The following is a 23,843-nucleotide window of genomic DNA, read 5'->3' on the forward strand; positions in this document are numbered from 1 at the left end:
GTAGGACTACATATTTGAATAGGGAAATAACTGGATTTTAGGAAGCATCTGTATTTTACGTTTGCAAAACATTTGGAATGAATGAGATCACAATGCTTTTGAAAAATTCTACTTAGATTATTTAAAGCTTCATGCAAAAGATGACCTTCATCAACCTCAAAATCAATTTGAATTTATTTTAGGATAAGAAAATACAATTAGAGGAATGCTCATACCATGAATACTTTAATAAAATATTTTTATCATTAAAAGTATAAAGTTTATTAATATTTATTTTAAAAATATGTCATCAAGAATATTTTAGGCTATAGTCCAATGTTACAGTACTCTCAACTTCACAAATAGGAAAGACAGAGCTCCTGCAGAAAGGATATAGAAGATGACAAATTAAAAAGCCCAGGGTTTACTTTGGACTCTGCCTTAAATTAAAAATTTTATCTTGGGAAACTATCTAATTTCAGTCATATAAGACAAAGTAATAGATTTTTTTCTTTACACCATGATTCTGTAAAAGTAATAGATTTCTAAGAAATACTTCTGCAGGAAGAAATGTTGTACAGTGGCTTTATGGAAATAAAAATTCTACCACTTAGTTGCTTGAGAGAAAGCAAACATTTTAACTTTATTTTTTCTAAACTGATGGAAGTTTTGAAAACCAGTTTAAATCTACAGTTCACCTAGGAGAGAAATAATACTGCCCACAAAAAAATACAGATAAGGAAAAAAAAGGAACATCTTTATTTTATCCAGTGGAGGGCTATACAGTATATCCCACTATCCTACTGGAGATAATTTTAAAGGAAAGGAGCCTTTACTCAGTTCCTTTAGTTATTTTTTAAACACTTATGTTAATAATTTCATATGGAGTCTTTATAACTATGTAGGCAAGTATTTTAATTTTAATTTACAAATATGTAGGTAGAATTTAGTCTTTAGTTGTGACTTAAATTCTGAATTTTAAATATAATTAAAAATCCTTACTTCTTTCTTGGTTCTTATGGTAGCATCTTGTACAAACCGAGAAACTGTCTCTTTCATTTTCTCTATGTCTTCTTCTTTTTGCTTCTCCTCAAGTAGAGCCTTCAGAAAATAATCATTTCATGTTATAGATAACATTATTATTAGTAAAGATAATAACAGGTGAAAACCTATCCACTAGTCACTTCCTTATTCAAAACTTCTGGGACATCTCTACTTGAATATCATGTTGAAATCACAAATGATATTTATTTTCCCTAACCTCCTCACCTGACCTTGTCCTAACTAAAGACATTTTCTCTATGGTATTTATTTTAGCCAGTGTTTCTAACACCCTTCTAATCTCTACAGCCAGAAATCTTAAAACCATTTTTGAATTTTTCATTTTTTCAAGTCCCTATATAAAGTAAATAATCAAATCTAGGTATTGTATCCTTATAAGAATCTCTTGAATTTCTCTCTCTTTCCATTATTTAGTATTATTCAAATTATGTCACTCATTAACTCATAACTTGATCATTGCAGACACTACTTGTTTTGTCTCTTTGATGTGTTTCTATAATTCCAATCATTTCCATCTTCCACCAAATAAATATTGCCATAATCCTAGCTCTGCTGTCAGTCACAGTCCATTTCCTTGCTTCTCTGAGAAGCAAAACTCTGTAACTTGTTCATCTCCAAGACTTTTCCTCTCAATCTCTTTTATACTCCCTTGAATAAGGCTTTCACCACCATGATCTCCATATTGATTATCTATAAGTAAATTTTCAGTACTTCTTTACCAGCAGCACTTGAAATATTTACTTTCCTCTCCTTGTTGTACTTTCTGCATGTGATTTTCAGCACATCACACACAGTACTGGTTTTCCTCCTATCTCACTGATCATTCCTCTTCAGTCTACATTGCTGATTCTTCCTCATCTCCTGAACCTCTTAATACTGGACAACCTAAGGTTCACTTCTTGTCCCCCTCTCTATCTATCCTTCTCTTAGTGGTCTAATCAAATCTCACGGTTTTAAATATCATTTATATGCTGACAATCCCCATATTTACATCTCTAACACAAAGCTTTTTCTGGGCTTGGAACTTCTTCAATTAGGCCAAATTGAATCCATTTTAAATCAACATGTAAATGGCCCTGTGTTCTGTTCCCACCATCTTCCAAAGGTACCATACAATTTTTACCTCTGTTTTTTTAAAAATTGTTTTTTAAGATAAAATTCCTCCACCTTAAACAAGTAAGCTAGTGAGAAGTAACAGCTGTTCTTATGTAATAACCTTGATGGGGAGAAGGGGAACTATGCTAGGCTGTACTTCCTGCCTTGTTTGTATGATCGGCTGGGAGAACCTTTGACTTTGAACAAGCAACTGAAGATGGGAACCCTCTAGCAATTAAGCAATGAGTCAAAGAGCAGCTTAATATTGTAGCCATAGACAGCCTCTGTGAGGGTCTGTTGACTCAAGATTTGAGTGAGAAGATTTGGGAGGAGGATGGGCAATGAGTGTTCCTACTATTTTCTCTGTCCACTGTGCTCTACACAAGATGTTTATTTTTAATGGCTTGGTATAAGAGTGCTCATACAAGTAGGCTTCAGAGGGTAGAGATAAAAATTTTTTCTTGACCTTAATTTTTCCAGCTGACTTAGGTATTTGACACAATTCCCAAGCATATTATGTCTATTGTGTGCCTCTTAACCATTCTAAAAGACAGTATTCAGATCACAGATGAAAATATTAGTTGAAAGGCATGATAAACACCTTAGCATTCCCGTAGTTAGGATTTAGATAATTAATTCTTTTTTTGTTTATGAGCTTCTCAATATCCAACTTACACTACGTTCTGTTTTAGAGCTCTCTTGAAAAATCCTCTGTAAAAAGGGAAATAAAAATAAAACAAAGCATTTCCTTTGTACCCGTATTCTGCATATACTAGGCATTCAATAAATGTTGGTAAATAAATTAATGATTTAATGAACTCTACATAAGGGAGGCCGCAAAATAAACATTAAAACATTTGTTTTGTGACTTCAATAAACTTAAATGTATCATTCATAGGGAAGCAGTATATGACAAGGAACACTGTATTTGACAACACAGGAATCACAATTGTTAGAGAATTAAAAAAGAACAGTGACATGAAGCCTTCAGTAAATAAATCTTTAAAGCTAATTAAGCTTCCGCTTTATTAAAGTAATTGAGTATATGATGAAGGGGAATAGAGATGGGTAAGATTTATCAGATTCAACTGAATAAAATATAGGGTATACTGAAGTAAAGCACTGTTAACAGTTTTTTTTTTTTAAGTACGAGACTACAGGGGATGAAGATTAGTTACGCAGCATCTGGGAGAATAAGAAAGTCTGATATTTATACATTATTTTAGAAAAGAATTGACATTTTATCATATGATGATACCTGGTTTTACCATCCAAGAATATGGATGATTACTAATGAAGAGAGTAGCAATTTCATTTTCATGCATTTATTCAACAGCTATTGAATCCCTTACTGTGAGGTCACATGGGAGAATAGTCAACATTTTATTATATCTAAACATATTTACTAGCTTTCTTACCTGACTTTTTTGAAGGTTAGCTTCTTCTAAGAGTTGCATGCTATTTCTGGCTCTTACAATAGCCTCATATCTCTCATTTTCTAATTCATTGCACTTTGCTTGTAGCTCTCTGGTCTGTTTTTCCAGATGTGTATTTTCAGTTCTTAATTGGTTGGCTTCTTGGATTGTCACACATAATCTAGAAATCAATAATTACACTGGGAAAGTTAAATTTTTTTAAAGGGAAGGAGGGAGATTTACTGAGCATCTACTACAGGACAGGTATTATGCCAGTAACTTTCACATGTATTAATATTTTCTCATTTGATATTCATTACCCTTCTATAAAGTAGGTTTTACTATCTCCATATCTTCATTTTAAAGAACAACAAACATACCCAGAGAGGTTAGGCATTTGATTAAGGTCATAGGGCTAATGAGCAGTGGGGCTGAGACTGAGCCTGGATTTTCTGATCCTAATTATGTTATACTTGTTATGGTATCACACTGTATTATATAGTTACATGACAATGATATAAAGCAAACCCTTAAGAAATGAGTTGTTCTTTACATTTATATGGTCTTTTCTCTTTTCTCCCCTTTCATACTCTCTACCCAGACAAGCTATGTTAACTTACTAATGTATATCTTAAAATAATTTTCTCAATATTCATATGATCATATGTACATATATATATATATACTCATACTCATATACACATAAATATACACACATATTATACATACAGGTAACCACAGGAGCTTTTTAAACTTTTGTTATAACAATAAAAATCATAGTATACACCCTTTTCTGTACTTGCTTTTCTCATCTAATAATATAGAAATCTCATCAAGTTAGAAAGGCTCCTTCCTTTCCTAGTCTAATGAATGTAACCTCATTTCACTGTTAATTTGTATTTCTCTATTAGAAAGTTTAGGCATATTTTCTTCCTTTTGTAAGCCATATGGATTTTGTTCTTTGAATTTCTTCTAATCTTCTTTGCATATTTTTTTCCGATGGGTTGTTTACTTTGCTCTTCCCTTTATAAGAACTCTAAATGATAAATATTAACCCTTAGTCTGACCTTTATGCTGCAAATTTTTTTTTCCAAATCTACCTTTTTGTTGTTGTTGCCTATTGACTCTATTTAGGGAATCTTCGCCACACTAAAAATTTAATACAGCTAAATTTGACTATTTTTTTCAACTTTTGGGATTTCAGTTTTTATAAAGATGGTCTCCTTCATCCATAGATTGTCAGTGTAATCTCTTAGATTTCCTCCAAATATTTCCATGACTTTAATTTTTACCCCTGAATTTTTAATCCTGACTCATTTGAATTTACTCCTGAATATGATGTAAGAGAAGAGTCCAATTTAAGTTCCAGACTAATGGCCAGTTGTATGAATACCATTAGTAACTAATGAATTTAAATACTCCTATTATCGCCCCAAAATATGCAAATATCATATATGCAAATACCATAATTTACTAGTAGATTATGTTGCATTGATCTACTTATTTATTACATGCTCAACTCATTTTAATTTGATTATTGTGGCTTTATAACATGTTTGGTAAGATGTATTTTATAATTTTCTTTGTTATTTGTTATTTTCAGACATTTCTTTTTTTTTAAATAGTAGAAGCAGCAGCCTTCTCTATTCTCCCCACTGCCCACATCAAAACCCTCTTCCTGTCAGTCAAGTGGTTTATTTTCTCATGCGATTGGTAATTTTTGATTAAGTTCTTATCTGTCTAAACTTAATCTGTAGGAATCCTGAGGGGTCTGTGTTCAAAAGTATTTCCCCCAAAGGTTTACTATTGCTTCTTCCATGCACCAGGACTCCCTACCAATCTGTTGCCACTTTAGTTTTTGGGGCTGAGGTTTCCAAATCAACAAATAGTATAATATTAAACAACAGGCTCATATGAGGGCAGAGTTATGGTTACACATTCTCAGAGAAGACTGCAATGATTGTTATGATTTCTATTTTTCATTTGGCTACATGGTGGAAATAGTTTTATTTGTTGGCTATCGTTGCTAAGAGGCAGGATTTTTTTCTATTTTAGCCTTTTAATGAGAGTGTAGTTCCTTCAGGGGTTCCAGCCTGCCTAAGGACATTTACCTTCTTGCAATATTATACAGATCCAGCCCTGACTTCCTTGGCAGGGAAGTCATTTATTTATCATTCTTGTTTTAGCTTCCTGTTTTTGTTTTTGTTTGTACACTTGAGAATTCCCAACTATATAAGTTGAGCATTTAAATGTAATTAAACAGTTCATGCTATAAAGTTTTTATGCTATTAGCATTCTAACATGTAAGTTAAAGAAACAACTTTGAAAACAAATCATGTTGTAATTGATCAAGATGCTTACATTAAGAGGGTTTTATTCAGAATATTTAGTCTGACATATTATGTGAATGGAATAGTCTGCACAATCATTATTCATCATTACTTTGTTTTCCTCCATTTCTAACCTGTGTTACAGAATTGTTGGTCCACTCAAATACCTGCCTCAAATCTTAAGAATAGACGTTAATTGTATATTATGTCTACTGTATCTGGCTTTTGTTCTTCCTTTATACTGATAATATTAGACTTTACCTGAGCCAAGAAAACAGGGATGGCTAAGAAATCCTCCCACCTTTTTTCTCTAAACCCCCTGTATCATTTTGTGTTTCAGAATAGAGCTAACAGCATAAAACAACCCTGCTCTCGCATATTCCAAGATAAGACCCACCTCCATCCCTTCTCATGACTCCCCTAAGACTCATACACAACTTGTTTATCCACCTATGTAAAACCTCAGACCCCTTCCTTTTCTTTGAAACATTCCTCATTAATGAGCATTCTCCCTACTGCAATAGCCTGAATAAAATAATCTTCTGAATTATCTGGTACATTTGGTCTTTCACAGTACTAAAGACTCACCCAACTAAATCTTGAAGAAAAACAATTGTATCTAAATTCTGTTTTTCAATCACTTTCATATTACTTTTCTCAAGCTCTCATATACATATATCCTATGGTAACTTAGCTTTTAAAATGTCTTCAGTCTAGGAAGTGAATATTTGCTGAAGAAAGGAGAAAAAAATGATTTGGATTCTGATTAAGTAATGAATGATATATAAATCTGGGTGCATTCTTTAGTAAATATGGGTGAAATCTCAAATATCAATTCAGGTGGATAGTGGCAGCCAACCAAGAGTCAATTATATTATTGAATAATTTTCTTTCCCTAACAATTTAAGCATATGAGTAATGAACGTCAGAAGGTAGTGGGGGTGATTATACAAGTAAGTGATGCCTTTCAATCAGAGTTCATTTAAGTTTTTACTTATTTTTTAAAAACCCTATTTTTAATAGTAGTATCCATTGGTCAATTTTCCCTACTGATGATAATCCTTTGTATTTGTTTAAATAGGTATAAATGTTGTTTAAGGACTTTTCTCTATCATCTACGGAGATAATCAGATATCACCAGATACTGGCCACTCCTAGAATTCCAGAACCTAAAACACTGGCTGGTACAACAGTAGGTGCTCAACACACGTTGAAAACATGATGCTTCACCTGTGAATACGAAAGTCCCTCTTAGGAGGGAGTCTTACAGACTTTTCTTCTAACAATGTATGGAAAATCATACCTAGTCATACTGGGGCATATCTCAACTATCTCTTAGACCTTTTTCTACTACTCCTGTTCAATAGGCATAAAAATAGAAGTTTCAAGTATGCTGCATATGTCTCCTTTATACTGCCCAAAATTACCACAAACAAACATACAAAAATTATTAAAACTTCATTTCACTTCTTTTCTTCTCAAATCTAATTATTATTGATTCCTTCAAGGATCATACTTGTTTTCCTCTACCTATATTAGTTATTCTAAATATTAATACATAAAAGGCATTGTTGATGTGGGAGGGGCAGGCATATATTTATTGTCACTTTTATTATAGTCATTGTGTCAAATGAAAAGATTTTATTAAACAGATAAATTATTCATTTATAGCAAAATAAAATCATCAAAGCACTTGGAAAATGTCATCTTTTCAAGATGACTTTTAGCATCTGGTTAAAAATTACTTCTTAGCTTTAGAAAAAGACAAATATATATTCTCCCTACCTAAAATAAAGTCCACAATCTAATATGAAGTCATGTGGCTCAGCTTGTACAAGAAAAAAGATTCTTAAAAAAGTACTCCATGGACCATTCTGATATACCAGTGTCCTATACTCAACAGTTTGCAACTATGATGGTATTGGCATTTGAAATGTGTGGGGACATTTGGTAGTTACAATGCTAAGAGATGCGACTAGAATTTAGTATTTGGTGCCAGGGATGCTAAACATCCTGTAGTTACTGGCACAGTCTCAAACAACTAAGAATTGTCTCACTCAAAAAGCCAATACTCCTGTTGAAAAACATGACACCTATTGATGATGGCTATCAGGGCAGAGATGAGTGATGGGTAAGGTATCCGAAGGGCCATTGCAAATTAGAATTCCCAAGAACACAAGGGAGAACAGTACTGGGGAGAAGGATGCACTAGCACCTTGCCTTCTGGAGGACCAAAAGAATTGATCAAGCTTCAGCTTGCAAGATTTTTCTGACATATTACGCCCAAGATGCAAAAAGAATCTACATTTAGCTCTTGAAGCTAATCCTTTTTGTAGGATTTATGGTTCATGATTCCTAAAAAATAGTTTTTTAAAATAACATTCCTCTCCTTTCTTTGCCTTACATTTTGATGGTTTATTTCTACTGTAACTGTATTATTTGCAGAAGTACAGAATTATAGAGGGGTTGAGGTAATATCAAATTTCCTCTTAACTATGATTTTAAAATTTTAATCGCTCTTTAGAAGAAAGAAAGATTTTAGGTTACTGAGGGTCAACTATGTTCACACCAAACTCTGCAGGATGACCTGAGGAGAAATGAAAATAAAGGTGTGCTTTGTGCTTTGCAGTACTGATACAAAAGCATGATATCAAGGGTTTTATTTGTTTCCCAAAAAGTACTGGACTAAATTTGGTACAATTATTCTCATTCAAAGTTAAATTAATGTACTTAGTAAAGGTTCTAAAATCATATTAAACAAATTATCTTTGAATATATATTCAAAGTATAGCAATCTGTTGAATATAGTTTTTAATAAACAATGTTGATTAAATCAGATTTTACACCTATGACTACAGTTTTGATTTAGAGTTTATAAAATATTTATTCTAGTAAATATCACACACTGAAACTCTATTGTAAAATATCTTTTAAAGCATATCAACAAAGCTAGGTGCATTTAACAATTTACCTTATTTCTAATTGTTTTATACTAGACTGTAACTGCTGTAAGCGCCTATCTGATGCTTCCTCTCTTCCATGGGCAGACACCACATCCTTCTCCTAGAAAATAAAGAAACTAGAAGCTTACTTTGAGTATGTGAAAATTCAATACACCATTATACAGCATAAAGAAAACAGCTCATGCTATAAAGTTATTATGCTATTAGCATTCTAATACGTACGTTAAAAGAAACAATATGACTTTGGAAACAAATCATGTGTATAATAAAAAGGAGGGGAGAACTTCATCATCAATCCTGTGTTAATAAAGAATACTCCAAACAGTTACTGCACATAGATTTCTACCAATATAAACTATTTCTATAGTACAAGTCTAACAAAACGAGAGGGATTTCTATGCAGATAATGTGCCTTTAGAATATGCTCTCTTAACTATATTATTCTATGTCTCATTAACTATCAAGGTAATCACAGGGTCTTTCTTCTTTGACATAGTGATGCTTTGACCTATATTAATAAATTTTATTTGTATCAACTTTCTAAGGAAATTTCTTGTTCATCTTTTCTTGCTTCATGCGTTAACAAATATTTTTTATGATGCCATAACTTTTTTTTTTTTTTGAGACAGAATCTCACCCTGTCATCCAGGCTGCAGTGCAGTGGTATGATCTTGGCTCACTGCAACCTCTGCCGCCCAGGTTCAAGTGATTCTCCTGGCTCAGCCTCCCGAGTAGCTGGGATTACAGGCACCTGCTACCGTGCTCAGCAAATTTTTTTATTTTTAGTAGAGACAGGGTTTCACACCACATTGCCCAGGCTGGTCTTGAACTCCTGACCTCGTGATCCACCCGCCTCGGCCTCCCAAAGTGCTGGGATTACAGCCGTGAGCCACCGTGCTTGGCCAAATTTTTTTTTTTTTTTTTAAGGGTCTTGTTATGTTACCTAGGCTGCACTCAAACTCCTTGGATCAAGTGATCCTCCTGTCTCAGCCTCTCGAGTAGCTGGGACTATAGATGCACACCACCATGCCCAGCCTAAGAATGTCACTTTAATTCCTCTATTGCTTTTAGCTATATCTGTTTGAACTATTTTTTAGTGGTTGCTGTAGAGATTACGATATGCATCTTGAACTTACCCAATTTATTCAGAGTTAATATTTAGATAATAGTTCAGAGAAAACACTGAAACCTTGCAACAGCATATATCCATGTACGATCCCAGTCCTGAGTGCCATTGTTGTCATATATTACATCTGCACACTTTACAAACCCATCAAATATGGTGTTATTAGTTCTGCTATAAGCAGCCATCTTTTAAAGATATTAAGAGAAAAGTATGTACACATGTTATTTCGTATTTGCCATTTCTGTTGCTTTTAGTTTCTTCTTATATCTGAGTTGCCATTTGGTGTCATTTCCATTTAGCCTAAAGAACTTCCTTCAGAATTTTTTGAATGCAGGTCTGCTGGGGACAAACTCTCTCATTTTTGGTTTATTTGAAAATGCCTGTATTTTGCCTCATTTTTGAAGTATAATTTCACTGAATATAGAATTCTTAGTATTTTTTTTCTTCAGCATTTGAAATATATTATTCTAATACTTTGTTTCCACAGGTTTTTTTTCTTCCTCCCTTCCAGCCTTTATTTTCGATTCAGGGGGTACATGGGCAGGTTTGCTACATGGGTAAATTGTGTATCGGAGGTTTGGTATACCGATTATTTTGCCACCTAGATAATGAGCATAGTACCTGATAGGTAGTTTTTCAATACTCAGCCTCCTCCCATCCCCTACCCTCCAGTAGGGCCAGTGTATATCGTTCCCTTTAGTGTCCATTTGTACTCAATGATTAGCTCCCACTTATAAGTGAGGACATGCAGTATTTGGTTTTCCGTTCCTGAGTTAATTTGCTTAGGATAATGGCCTCCAGCTGCATCCATATTGCTGCAAAGGACATGATTTCATTCTTTTTATGGCTGTGTAGTATTCCATGGTGTACACGTACCACATTTTCTTTATCCAGTCTGCTGCTGATGGGCATCTAAGTTGATCCTATCTCTTTGTTATTGTGAATAGTGCTGTGATGAACATACATGGACATGTGGTGATGGTAGAATGATTTATACTACTTCGTTATATACCCAGTAATGGGATTGCTCAGTTGAATGGCACTTCTGTTTTGAGTTCTTTGAGAAATCTCCAAACCTCTTTCCACAGTGGCTGAACTAGTTTCCATTCCCACCAGCAGTGGATAAACATTCCCTTTTCTCAGCAATATTGCCAGCATCTGTAATTTTTTGACTTTGTAATGATAGCCATTCTGACAGGTGTGAGATGGTATCTCATTGCGATTTTGATTTGCATTTTTCTAACTCATAGTGTTGAGCATTTTTTCATTTGCTTGTTGGCCACATGTATATCTTCTTTTGAAAAGTGTCTGTTTATGTCCGCTGCCTACTTTTTAATGTTTTTTTTTCTCTTGTAAATTTGTTTAAGTTCTTTATTGATGCTGGATATTACACCTTTGTCAGATGCATAGTTTGCAAATATTTTTTCCCATTCTGTAGGTTGTCTGTTTACTCTGTTGATAGTTTCCTTTGGTATGCAGAAGCTCTTTAGTTTAATTAGGTCCCACTTGTCAATTTTTGCTTTTTGTTGGAATTGCTTTTGGAGTCTTTGACATAAAATCTTTGCCAGGGCCTATGTCCAGAAGTGTTTCCACAGTTTCTTGATGAGAACTCAGCCATTAATCTTATCATTGCCTCTCTGTTCAGGTCATTTTTCTATTGCTACTTTCAGGTATTCTCTTCATAATCGGCTGTCAGTATCATTGTGATGTATCTCAAAGTGATTTTGTTTACTCATTGAGATTCTTAAATTTTAATGTTTTCCACCAAATTTAGGAAGTTTTCAGCCATTATTTCTTTAATTTTTTTCTGCTCCCATCCCCCTCCCTTTGGCAGTTCCAATTACACTTATGTTGCATTGCTTCACATTGTTCTACAGATTTCTGAGCTCTTGTTCATTTTTCTTCAATCTTTTAAACTCTCTGTTCTTTGGACAGGGAAATTTCTATTGATCTGACTTCAAGTTCATTGATTATTTCTTCTGTCTTTCCCAATCTATTTTTGAGTCCATCTAGTGAAATTTTTATTTCAGTTGCTGAACTTTAAAGCTCTAGAGTTTCTTTTTTAAAAATTATGTTCCAGTTCTCAGTTAAAATTATCTATCTCTTCCTAGAGACTTTAATTTAAAAACAGATTTTAATTCCTTGAACATATATATAATAGCTGACTTGAAGTCTCTGTCTGCTAAATCTAACAGATAGATCCATTTAAAGTCAGTTTCTAATGGCTTCCTCCCTCAGCACCTCCCCCACAAGTATAGGTCATACTTTTCTGTCTAGTAATTTTTGAAAACTCGATAGTGCAGATAATACATTGCAGTTACTCTGTTTTGTTCTTTTGAGCATTAAATTTTTATTTTTATTTTTTTAGTTCAAGTAGACAATTATCTTGCTTGGTCTTGAAATTTGAAATCTGTTCCACATACAGTAGGTAGCAGCTGATATCCGTAATTAGTTCTTACTGCTTTCCACTGTTGCTTTTATAACTAGGCTCTGTGCCTACATAATTTGAAGATCAGTCAAGATTTGGGCAGAGTTAGGGCTCATCACCTTTGTGGTTCCCTCGCTTCTACAGATTCCCCTGTAATTTCCAGCTGCCTTTCCAGCTTTGGGCTTTGTCCTCTGATACTTCAAACAATAAGGAAGTCTTCAGTATGCTGATGCTTCAATTGCACACATTTCTCGCATGTATTCAATTATAAAAAGTAGCAAACTCAAATATCTAGTTCCATACATCTCTATCTTTCAAAAGTAAATTTCTCTTAGGTCTCTGCCTACTTCTTCATTGGCCTCTCTGGGGTCCCTCTCCCACTTCCATATGCATAATTTAGTTGTCAGGCATGAATTTGGTAAGAATTTACACTCAGAATTTGGCTCTCACTTTTTCTGTGTGTTTCTCTTGCTGCCAGTATTTCTTCTTTAAATTTCCTACTGCTGGCCGGGAAACTGAGATCATCCTGGCTAACACGGTGAAACCCCGTCTCTACTAAAAATACAAAAAATTAGCCAGGCGTGGCGGCGTGCACCTGTAGTCCCAGCTACTTGGGAGGCTGAGGCAGGAGGATGGCATGAACCCAGGAGGTGGAGCTGACAGTGAGCCGAGATCAAGCCACTGCACTCCAGCCTGGGTGACAGAGCGAGACTCTGACTCAAAAATAAAATAAAATAAAATAAATTTCCTACTGCTTTTCTAGCCCTAAACTTTGACCTGGGTACCTTAAGCCCATACAAAGGTGTTTTCTGAAGCCACAGCTGTGGGGGTTGGGAGAACCATCAGGCCAGACATCCAAAATTTAACAATTCTTATTTCTTTTACTTCTTTCTGTTTTGGGTGCTTTCTGGTGTTTTAAAAATTTATCCAAGTTTTAAAATTGTTACCTATGGGAGGGTTCTTGTAACACTTAAAAAATCTACCATTATTAGAAATCTATAATCAACTTTTTACAGATTGGAAATAAGGCTTAGAAAGTTACATAGCTAATAAGTCCCAGAGTGAGAATTTTCAATAATTATATCTATCTAAAACTAAAGCCTGACTTTTCCTTGTCATCCTTCTGAAATTTCTCTATTACATATTAAAAAGAACCAGAGTCTATTATGTCAATAAATACTTTAGTAAATAACATAAAAGTAGTATTAAATGCTTGTTTTCCACCTGCAAATAACCAGTTAACTGAAACTTGATCTTGTATCAATTTGCATTTCAGTAATGATGTGCTTAGGTGTGATTATGACGTTCTATTGAATTAGGCTAGAGAATGGAAATAAAAAATTCTTTATAAAGTTGTTTTCAATAATATAGTTTAGCTTCCTACTTTCATATTTTAAGGGTAATAAAATAATTAATTCATCTTCTGACAACCCTCTTTAACACCTAATCCAAAATAAATCAACAAAATAGAAAGAAAACTAAGCAATAGGTACCCATTTGTCTTAGAAATAGAAAATACCTTCTTTTTCATCTGTCCCTGCAGATCTTCAGTCACATTAGTTAACTCTTCCACTTTTGCTACAGCAACTCTCAGCTCTAATTTGGCTTGCCTAAAAAATAAAGTAAATTAATAAACACTGTTTTCATAGACCACTAAGAATAAAAAATTAGAATAGAAATCTGAATTTGGTAAAATCAGTTCTAAGTCTTGTTTATCTAAAATGGATCCATGGAATAAATTTTGGAAGATTCCTTTATTACTAATGAAATGCATGTAGAAGAGATTAAAGAGGAAAAAATATAGCTGAATGGTGAAGGGTATGAAGTAGAGGTCATGAATGCTGTATTTGGGTAAATTATATTATATACCAAAGTAATTCAATAAGTTTCTTGAAAAAGCACTTTATCATCTTGATACATTACCTAACAAGAGCTCCAGTGCACTAAGAAGAATATACTTATGTCTATAATATCTTTATAGATGGAGATGGAGATATACTGCTGATTGGACTTTCCATGAAAATGAACTTAAACTTCAATACCTTGATCATTCCATAGACACCAGAAGTTTGTATTATGTAAACACAACATAAATTAAAACATTTGTTCCACCATAATACGATGTTTATTTTCTTCAGAGACTGTATTGGCAACGAATGAAAAAGATAAATTTTTTTGAACATTCTAACAGAATTAAATAAGTTTCAATATCTTCTTAACTCCTCATAGGAAATGATTTTAGAACAATAATATAAGACTTTCTTAAACAGAAAAAATGATTTTTAATATCATAATTAAGCATTGAGTATAAAACCCTTTGATTATCTAAAGAACATACATTTTCAAGAAAAAAATACTTTAGTGTAGAACTGTTCCCTATTTCTTAATTACATTTTATGTATGTATCTAAATGTAAGTCATATTTGTGCTATAGAACTTACAGAAATTATTTGATGCAAAATTCACAAGTAAATGTTAATTCATTTCCTTTTGACTCTTTGTCTTTAAAACTGCATTACTTATATAGTTATAAATTTCCTACAATAGAAAATACAAATCTAATAATAGCTGATAATATCTCAGGTAGTTATTAGTGCCAGGGACTGTTGTAAATGCTTTGCAGTCATCTCACTTGACACTCGATAATAACTGTGAATTAATACTACTATTATATCAAACTGAAGTAGAGGAGAGCAAGGTTGATAGAGGTTTACTAATATGCCCTAGGATTCACAATAAGTAATAAAACTAGTATTTAATGAGTCCCCTAGGACAGACTGCCTACCCTCACATGGTCCTAATAATATTTTATACGATGAGGCATTTAAGAAAATGTTTTGCTTTAAATTAACCAAGATTATAAAAAAAATGAAACAGGCCAGGTGCGGTGGCTCATGCCTATAATCCCAGCACTTTGGGAGGCCGAGGTGGGAGGATCACAAGGTCAAGAGATCGAGCCCATCCTGACCAACATAGTGAAGCCCCATCTCTACTAAAAATACAAAAATTAGGTGGGTGTGATGGCATGCGTGCCTGTAGTCCCAGCTACTTGGGAGGCTGAGGCAGGAGAATCGCTTGAACCTGGGTGGCAGAGGTTGCAGTGAGCCGAGATCGCACCACTGCACTCCAGCCAGGTGACAGAGCAAGACTCCGTCTCAAAGAAAAAAAAAAAATCAAACAAAAATAGATTTTTTTCATTTGCAAAATGATTCGCTAAAGGACAAAATAAAAACCACCTTATTCATGTAAAATCTCTACGTCAGGCTGAGAGATAATTTCAGGAGTATATCTACAATCTAAATCAACAAATGATTCTACCAGTTATAAAATCCTATATATTTTTAAAGGAAAAACTTAAGGAATAATATATTTAAGTAGTAAGGATAAAACTGAGAAAACTCTGAAAAAGCATAGCAACCCACACTGATTTGGTTTTCTTACCTTCGGAAAGGATAAAATAATTGCTTGTTCTACTTGTTTCATGGGATTGCTGAACAAGTAAAAATAGATAATGTATATTAGAGTGTCCTGTAAACTGTAAGCAAGATAAGGTCATAGCATGATCAAGGAAAAAAAAAAACCTGTTGGAGACACAGGAAGCAAGGTACAATGTGGAGAACACTACAGGCAGGGACCCAATTCTGTCACTAACTAGTAATATGTCTTAATACAATTCACTTGACCATGCTGCACGTCTCAAAGACCTCATGTCCAACAACAGAGGTGGATTAGGCAATTTGCCAAGACCAAAATTCTAGAATTAGATTCTTTCCTTATTTTAATCTAATTGGCCTGAGTCTATTTCTAAGTTGTCTTTCAATTGTGTATTCCTTTTTCATTCTTTGGCCCAACCTTTAGCTTCATTATCACTCATAAGACTATTCCAGTAGATTCCAAACTCATCTCTTCACTGATGGTCTCCTCTTTCGTTCATTCTTTATAATGTATCTTATCTGTTAAAAAAAAATTATCTAGTAATAAAAACTCCTATTTAACAATGATTCCTGGATTCCACACTTTTTGGCATAAAGTCTACACTCCTCTACATGTAAGTCTACACTCCTCTACATATAAGTCTACACTCCTCTACTGGCATATAAGGCCAGTCAACATCTAGCCTCAAAGAGTCTCATCTCTTGCCAATTACCCCCATGTAATTTATATTCCAAGTATAATAAAGTACTCACTCGCTGTTTTCTAAACACATCCTTGTTTCTTTTTTCACATGTTTGGTTGGATTGGTCTTCTCCTTCTTTTTCTAACCAATTCCTTAATTTTGACCTAGATCAAAAATCTCCCCATCTTCAAGTCTTCACTAACTTCTCCTTGGCAAAAACCCCATATCTCAATACTTATAATATATAATACCTTATACATTATTAATTGACCACACTGTATTGTAATCAATACTACAGAGATTCTCCTTTGTGGAACTGTGAGTTCATAAAAAATATACAATGTAAGATAATTAAAAGCAAGGATCACATCTTATTAATTTTTAAACCTTCAGGAGATAGCACAGTACCTGGGGCATAGGAGACAAGTAAATCAATCATAAATGAATGAGAGGGCAAAAGGAAAAGGTGGGGGGAGGGAGAGAGGGAGGCGGAGGAGCAGTGGGAGGGAGGAGAGGGAGAGGGAGGGAGAGAAGGAGAAGGAAAGAGAGAGAGAGAGAAAGAGAGGGAGAGAGAGAAAGAGACAGAGAATGTTACAAGTACAACTATATCTTGATATTTTACCTAGATCTTGCACACCCAATTTAATATTCATGTGTGAAAAATTCTAGAAAAATAATTTTATGAACAATTATTCCAAATATATATTATCTCATATTCCTTTGAAACGAAATCTCCTGCTACATAAGTAAAAAGAAAAAAATAGGCACTGGACTTAGACCTAATTTGGAAGTCATTATAAAAAAAATTCTGAAAACATTCATATTATATTATGTTCACTAAAACACAAATACTATTTTTTTGGGGGGAAATAAGTAGTGGTTTTAAATACATTTGTTTATTCCCACACTGTTCCATAGAACAGTTAGAAAGTAAGTAAATAGTTCTTTATATCTACTTTTGGCAGGAAGTGTTGAAAAAAAATCTAAAATAAAAGGCAGAAGGCCTGTCTTCTAGAACTGACTCTACCAACACAAAAGGTATGTGAACTGGGCCAATCACTTAACCTCTCTGAGTCTTAGTATTTATAAAATGGAGATAAAAACAATTTTCCCATATAGCTCACAGAATTATAAAGTTCAAATAAGTTAATACATATTAAAGCATTTAATAAATTTTACTGTAGTTTATACAATGCAGCTACCATCATCATTTTGCCTTTTATTAGATTAAATTGTCAGGAACTGTGTAGTAAAGTATTAATTTACAGCTGGACTGGGAAAGCTCTGGGGATGCCTGAATATCTAGCCTTGACTCTTAGCCAGTATATGAACAGTGGGATTTATGACGTGCTGTTTAAAGTATGAATCTCTTCCTGCAGCCTGCAAGTTGATTTGTTTACTGATAATTTTCACCAGGCATAACTAGATAGCCAGGCTAGGCTATGTGATCAGTGTGCCAAAAAAAATGACCCTGATGGGAACTCCTGCCTGGAGCTCTCCTGAAGCCAAGATTCATTGCACAGATCTTGGTGGCTCAATGTGGAGACAAAGCATGTCTGTGTATAAATAAAGGCCCTAGGGCGCCTATCCTGAACGTGTGCTGGACGCTAGATGCTTGCCTATGTTCTTTTTCTGGCTGCACAATATCCTTTGGCCTTTAAATAAAAGCCTTCTGTAAGTATGCTCTGTGCAGTCTTGTGAGTTCTTTTAAATATTCAAGCTTTTAAAATTTTTGAAGGAACTAACAAAAATAATTCTAATATTATTTTATGAAGAAACTCAATAATTATGTTTATACTATTTACATGCAAATGTTTTAGATATATGTCTGCCAGTGTATGTAATTTTATAAAAGTCAAGAACAGTTTAACAAAAAAATTTTGATTTAAAAAAACACAACTAGTTAACTATTAACAATCTTGATGTCATAACTACCAAAGGATTTTATTTTTGCTTCAAATTAATATTCTAAAAAGTACATTACTTTATTTTCAGGTATGCTTGTTAATCCACTTTATATTCCTGGGATTTTTCATTAATGTATTACTTCATTTCTTATGATATTAAACAGATTTGAATGACAACTTTTTTTTTTTTTTTTGAGATGGAGTCTCGCTCTGTTGCCCAGGCTGGAGTGCAGTGGTATGATCTTGGCTCACTGCAAGCTCCGCCTCCTGGGTTCACGCCATTCTCTTGCCTCAGCCTCCTGAGTAGCTGGGACTACAGGCGCCCACCACCACGCCCGGCTAATTTTTTGTATTTTTCAGTAGAGACGGGGTTTCATCGTGTTAGCCAGGATGGTCTCGATCTGCTGACCTCATGGTCCGCCTGCCTCGGCCTCGCAGAGTGCTGGGATTACAGGCATGAGCCACCACACCCAGCCAACAACTTTTTAAAAATAAAACTTTGTTAAGCAAAATTTAATCAAGTATAACATAAAGGATAGGATATAATACTAGATTTAAATTATACCATCAATTTGGACAGAAATTAAAATGCTTTAATTATCAATACACTTTTTTGAGACTTAACATCAAGTACAATGAGTCTATTTTAAGACAAATTTTTATCTGTTTCTTCCTGCACTCTCATACAAAGAGAATCCTAGAAATGTTTATGCCTTTTCTGCATACAGTGAAAAATGGTAAGATTCTGAGATATAAAAGCTATTTTTTTCTGATTTGATATTCTTAATTTTTTCCTCTTTAAAATAAAAAAATGCATATGTTAGGTAATTTAATAAGGACTTTTGTAATTACCCAGTATAATAAAGCCAATCATTTACACTTAAAAACTTTAGAAAATCCTGAAACATAATTTTAGACAAAGTTCTAAACTTTTAAAATCACTACTGCTTTTAGGAAACCGAGTAAGTACCAAAACTGGATAAAGTTTTATTTCAATTTTTTTCCTCTTCCCAATTTTTACTGGCAGTCTAATAATGAAACCTATTCAAGACAGAAAGGTTCCAAAGATTTTCTAAAAGCAGTGGATATTATAATCCATACACTGAGCTATCAAACCTTTCCAAAACAGTGGCTCTTCAGTTTTTAAATACGTTATTTGTGTATTATTTATAGACACTTGAAGTTAATTCAAAATTATACATAGTTTCAGGTAATTCAAAATCCTAATTTCTATGTTAGATATAATATTCTATGATACTAGTAGTAGTGTCCATACTTTGTGTGTATGAAAGTGAGCTTTTTGCAACTAAATATGCATAGGCTTTTTCACATCATATATGGATAGGCTCAATCTGAGACTTACTCATTCAAGACGTCTGCAAGCAGTACTTGGTCATCTCTGTTTTTCAGAGTCTCTACAGGGGATTCTGATGTATATTCACTGTCTTAAATTTTACAAAATACCTACAGAATTGACAATTTACTCTTTTGTAAACGATGATTACAAGTCTAGTCTTAGAGTCATGCAACTTTGGGTAACACTGACAAAGTGCAGAAAATATTAATTCATACTCTATTATTGATCAGACTATTCAAATCTCTTATGCAACAGACATGCTTAAAACATGTTTACTTCATGCCTGGAATGTTTGAGGTGCTGCAATAATGTGGTACAAAACACACAAAGGATTTTTCTCCTTCATAGATGATCATATCCACCTTACCCAATTTAAACTTTCAGCTCAATAATGTAATTATAGCGCTATAGTAATCTTGAGGAGGGCCACAAAGCAAGCATATGTTAAGCAACACAAAAGATTAAAATAAAACATTATGATTCTGAGTATGCAGCACATTTACATTTAGCTGGGAGAATATTGAAGTGAGAGGTATTTAAAGCAAGAATTGGCAGAGGAATTATATATCTCACAAGAAGAGACAGAGAAAGCTTTAGGAAGAAACAAGATAAGCACAAGCATAAAGGTAGGTAAGTGTAGGGCTTATTTAGGGAAGATGAGAAATAAGACTGTAAAGGCCATGGGGACTACAATATCAATGACCTTAATTGACAGTTAAGTTATCTGTATCAATTTAAAGGCAAATGGGGAACTGTACCAATAATGGTATCGGAGCTCAGAGCTGCACTTTAGAAATTTAAACCTGACATTTGTGAAAAAGAATAGACTAGAATGATAGTTCTGTCTCTCTCTGTAACCAATATGTTATAATAAATGAGCAAGAAGGAGGAAAAGTCTAAACCAGAGTGATGACAACAATTCTGAGAGAGATGGTGTAGATTTTACAAACAGAATTTAAGGGATTCCATGCATTCATTCTTTGAACAAATATTTATTGAATGCTTATAACATGCCCGACACTGTGAATATAATTTGGACATGTTGAGCCTTAAGTGCTGGTGGCTCATCAGTTTTTTGTTTGTTTTATCTCTATTTCAAGAGTCCTAGAGTTATTTTACTGAGCTCCTACAGGTACCATACCAAGTACTGTCTATTGAGCACCTACATTCACCATACGAAGCACTTCATCAGCACTGGTGATGCAGTGGTAAACAAGGAAGATAAAGCCCCTGTCTCATAAAGTTCATATTGTAATGGAGGGAGACAGGCAACAAGTATTTCAATAAATCAGGTAATTAAAGAAAGTGACAATGTTACAAAGAAGATGATACAGGGAAATAGGAAAGACATGGGTCATCAGGGACATCTATGGTAGAAATATCTGAGCTACGACCTAAAGGATGATGAGGCAAACTGAAGAAAACTTAGGGTAGGAGAATTACAGGCGAAGATAATTAAGAATAAATGAAAGAATATGAGAAAAACAAAGAAATGACAATTAAGCCAGAACGTATCACAGAGAAAAAAGTGTAAGATAAAGTCAGAGAGGAAGGTAGAGGTCAGATCACATAGGGCCTTCTGGATATACTAGGAATTTTGGAATGTGTTCCAATTGCAATGAAAATCCACTGGAGGGTCTGAAGCAGGTAAATGATGTGATATATTGTGTGGAGAATGAATTGCGGTGGAATAAGAGTGAAAGCAGGTAGACCAGAGAAAAGGGTACTGCAAACAAGAGATGGTGGGGTAGAGGTGATATGGATGATGACTAGATTTGTGATCATCTGTACATAGAGCCAACACGAGCACATGTAGAGATGAAGCAAAGGAGAGCAAGCAAGCAAAAACTCTGAGGTTTGATGATGGCATTAGCTAGTAAGATAGAGAGGCCCTCTACTCCTTCAATCATAGCCATTCTACTTTTATAAGTTTAAATTCTGAGGTTCCATGTATAAGATTTCTTTTTTTAAAAAAGGAGTTTACTGTCAAAAAATAAAAAGTTTGAAAACCACTGACCTAGAAATTCAATTATGGAACTCAACAAAGCGATCAAGGTCAGAGGTGTATACCTGGAAAACATTAGGGCTGAAAGTTTAAATTGGGTAGGGTAGATATGATTATCTATGAAGGAGAAAAACTGAGTCACATGGTTAGAAATCTAAGAAATGTATACTTTTCATAGGTAAGATAAGGAAATGGGGGAAGCAAAAGAAGCAAAAAACAAAACAAAACAAAACAAAAACAATAAAAAAAAAAACAAGAAACAAAAGTCAGAGAAGAAATCATGGTATAAACACAAAAGTCCTGGTAAAGAAATGTTTAAGAAAGGTAGAAAAAATCATCAGTTAAGGAAAATCAACAACCAAGGAGAATGAGGGAGGCATTTTTAAGTCATAAAAGGTACCAGTAATTCTTGAGGAGAAGAACAGATGGAGGGGGGCTGAATCCAAACTGAAGAAAATTCCAAAGAGTGACTATAATAAATACAGATTCTTCCAAGCAACATCAAAGAATAGGAAGAAGAAAGTATCTGAGGAGTCATCAGGGAGGTCTATACATCTGAGGTCTTAAAAGAACCATGCAAAAGAGAAACTAAGATTTCAAAACAAAAAGAATATAACCGAAACATACAGGAGGGAATAAAAAGAATTTGGGATTATACAGTTGGCAAGAAATGGGGGTACAATATAATAGAAAGAGGAGAAAGAAAGAAATGGTTACTCTGGTCCTAGAAATTACAGCAGCAACAACAAAAGGCAGATTTCCCAGGTCTGGGAGGTAAATAATCCACTATTTATTACAATGTTAATAACAACTCCCAAATCTACTAGCAGGTAATTTGTAAGTACTGTATATCCTACCTACAGAGGTTGGATACTAAAGTAGAAGGGAGGTGGGCAAAGACAGTCAGTTATATTATATTGCAACACTGCAAGGAAGGTAATTTCATTTTCATTATAGCAATGAGGAAACTGAAGTCCATGCAGTTAAACAACCTACCCAAGTCAATCACCAGTAAATGGCTGTTTTAGTCTGAGTATCTGTGTCCCTGCAAAATTCATATGTTGAAATCTCATATAAATACAACCTTCATATAACTCTCAATGTAATGATATTACGAGGTGGGGCCTTTTGGGAGGTGATTAGGTCATGATAGCAGTGCCCTCGAAAATGGGATTAGTGCCCTCATAAGAGAGGCCCAAGGGAGGTTTGTTTGTCCCTTTTACTTCGTGAAGACAAAGAGAGAAGGTGTCATGTATAATCAGGAAACAGCCCCTCACCAAATCCCGAATCTGCCATTTTCTCAATTTTGAACTTCCCGGTCTCCAGACTGTAATAAATACATTTCTGTTGTTTATGAGCTATTCAGTATGTGGCATTTTGTTATAGCAGCCCCAGTGGATTAAGACAATGGCAGAGCCACAATAAAAAACTAGAGCTGACTTCAAAGCCTACGTTTTTTAAATTTCATACCACACAGAACCACATTTTTAAAGACAGGTGTACAAACGTAGCGTATCTGCAAAAGAAAGTTATAAACATCAATTAAAATATATTTTGAAAGAAAACAGTCATCTACTCTTAGAGGCAAAAGTTCTGAACAATGATGCTATGTATTTGTTTTATTCTTGCCAGACCCCCAAACAAGAAATCTTAATACTAATTAACTGTGGCTAAGGTTCCACTCTTGACCAGTGTGTTCTAGAAGTCTAATAATCTTCTTACTGTCTCTTAAAGATTGAGAGAAAAAGATATATAAACATTATTGAATAAAGGTGACAGTAATCCCTTTAAATAACATTAAAGTAAAACAGTGTGAAGAAACAGAAAACTGACAGCAAAGCCCTATTTCTTATCTTAAAACCTGTTTTCCATGCTCAGAAAACTAGCTGCCAACACATAAGGAACTGTCTGGCAATTCTATGACTAAGCACATCTGCTCAGGGCCATTTCTCACATGGGATTGTTTCCAAGACACACTATGAATCAAAACTAGTGATACATGAATTCCAGATTTCCATAGCATTTTTATAATAGAAGACACAATATTATTTAAATTAGA

At 34.1% G+C, this 23,843-nt stretch overlaps 1 protein-coding gene across 7 annotated transcripts in view; it reads right to left on the minus strand.

The window, feature by feature from the left end:
* Positions 1–23,843, minus strand: part of SCLT1 (sodium channel and clathrin linker 1) — a 214,735-nt gene that overhangs the window by 82,097 nt on the left and 108,795 nt on the right. For all 7 annotated transcript variants that reach the window (XM_063705543.1, XM_063705544.1, XM_019025990.4 and 4 more), the window contains exons 10-13: positions 13,918–14,008; positions 8,853–8,944; positions 3,555–3,732; positions 982–1,080 (exon numbers count right to left, since the gene is read on the minus strand). In XM_063705543.1, coding sequence (XP_063561613.1) covers positions 982–1,080; positions 3,555–3,732; positions 8,853–8,944; positions 13,918–14,008 — 460 coding nt within the window. The remainder of the gene's footprint in view (positions 1–981; positions 1,081–3,554; positions 3,733–8,852; positions 8,945–13,917; positions 14,009–23,843) is intronic.

Source organism: Gorilla gorilla, chromosome 3 (genome assembly GCF_029281585.2).
Source record: "Gorilla gorilla gorilla isolate KB3781 chromosome 3, NHGRI_mGorGor1-v2.1_pri, whole genome shotgun sequence".
In the NCBI taxonomy this organism is placed as follows: Eukaryota; Metazoa; Chordata; class Mammalia; order Primates; family Hominidae; genus Gorilla; species Gorilla gorilla.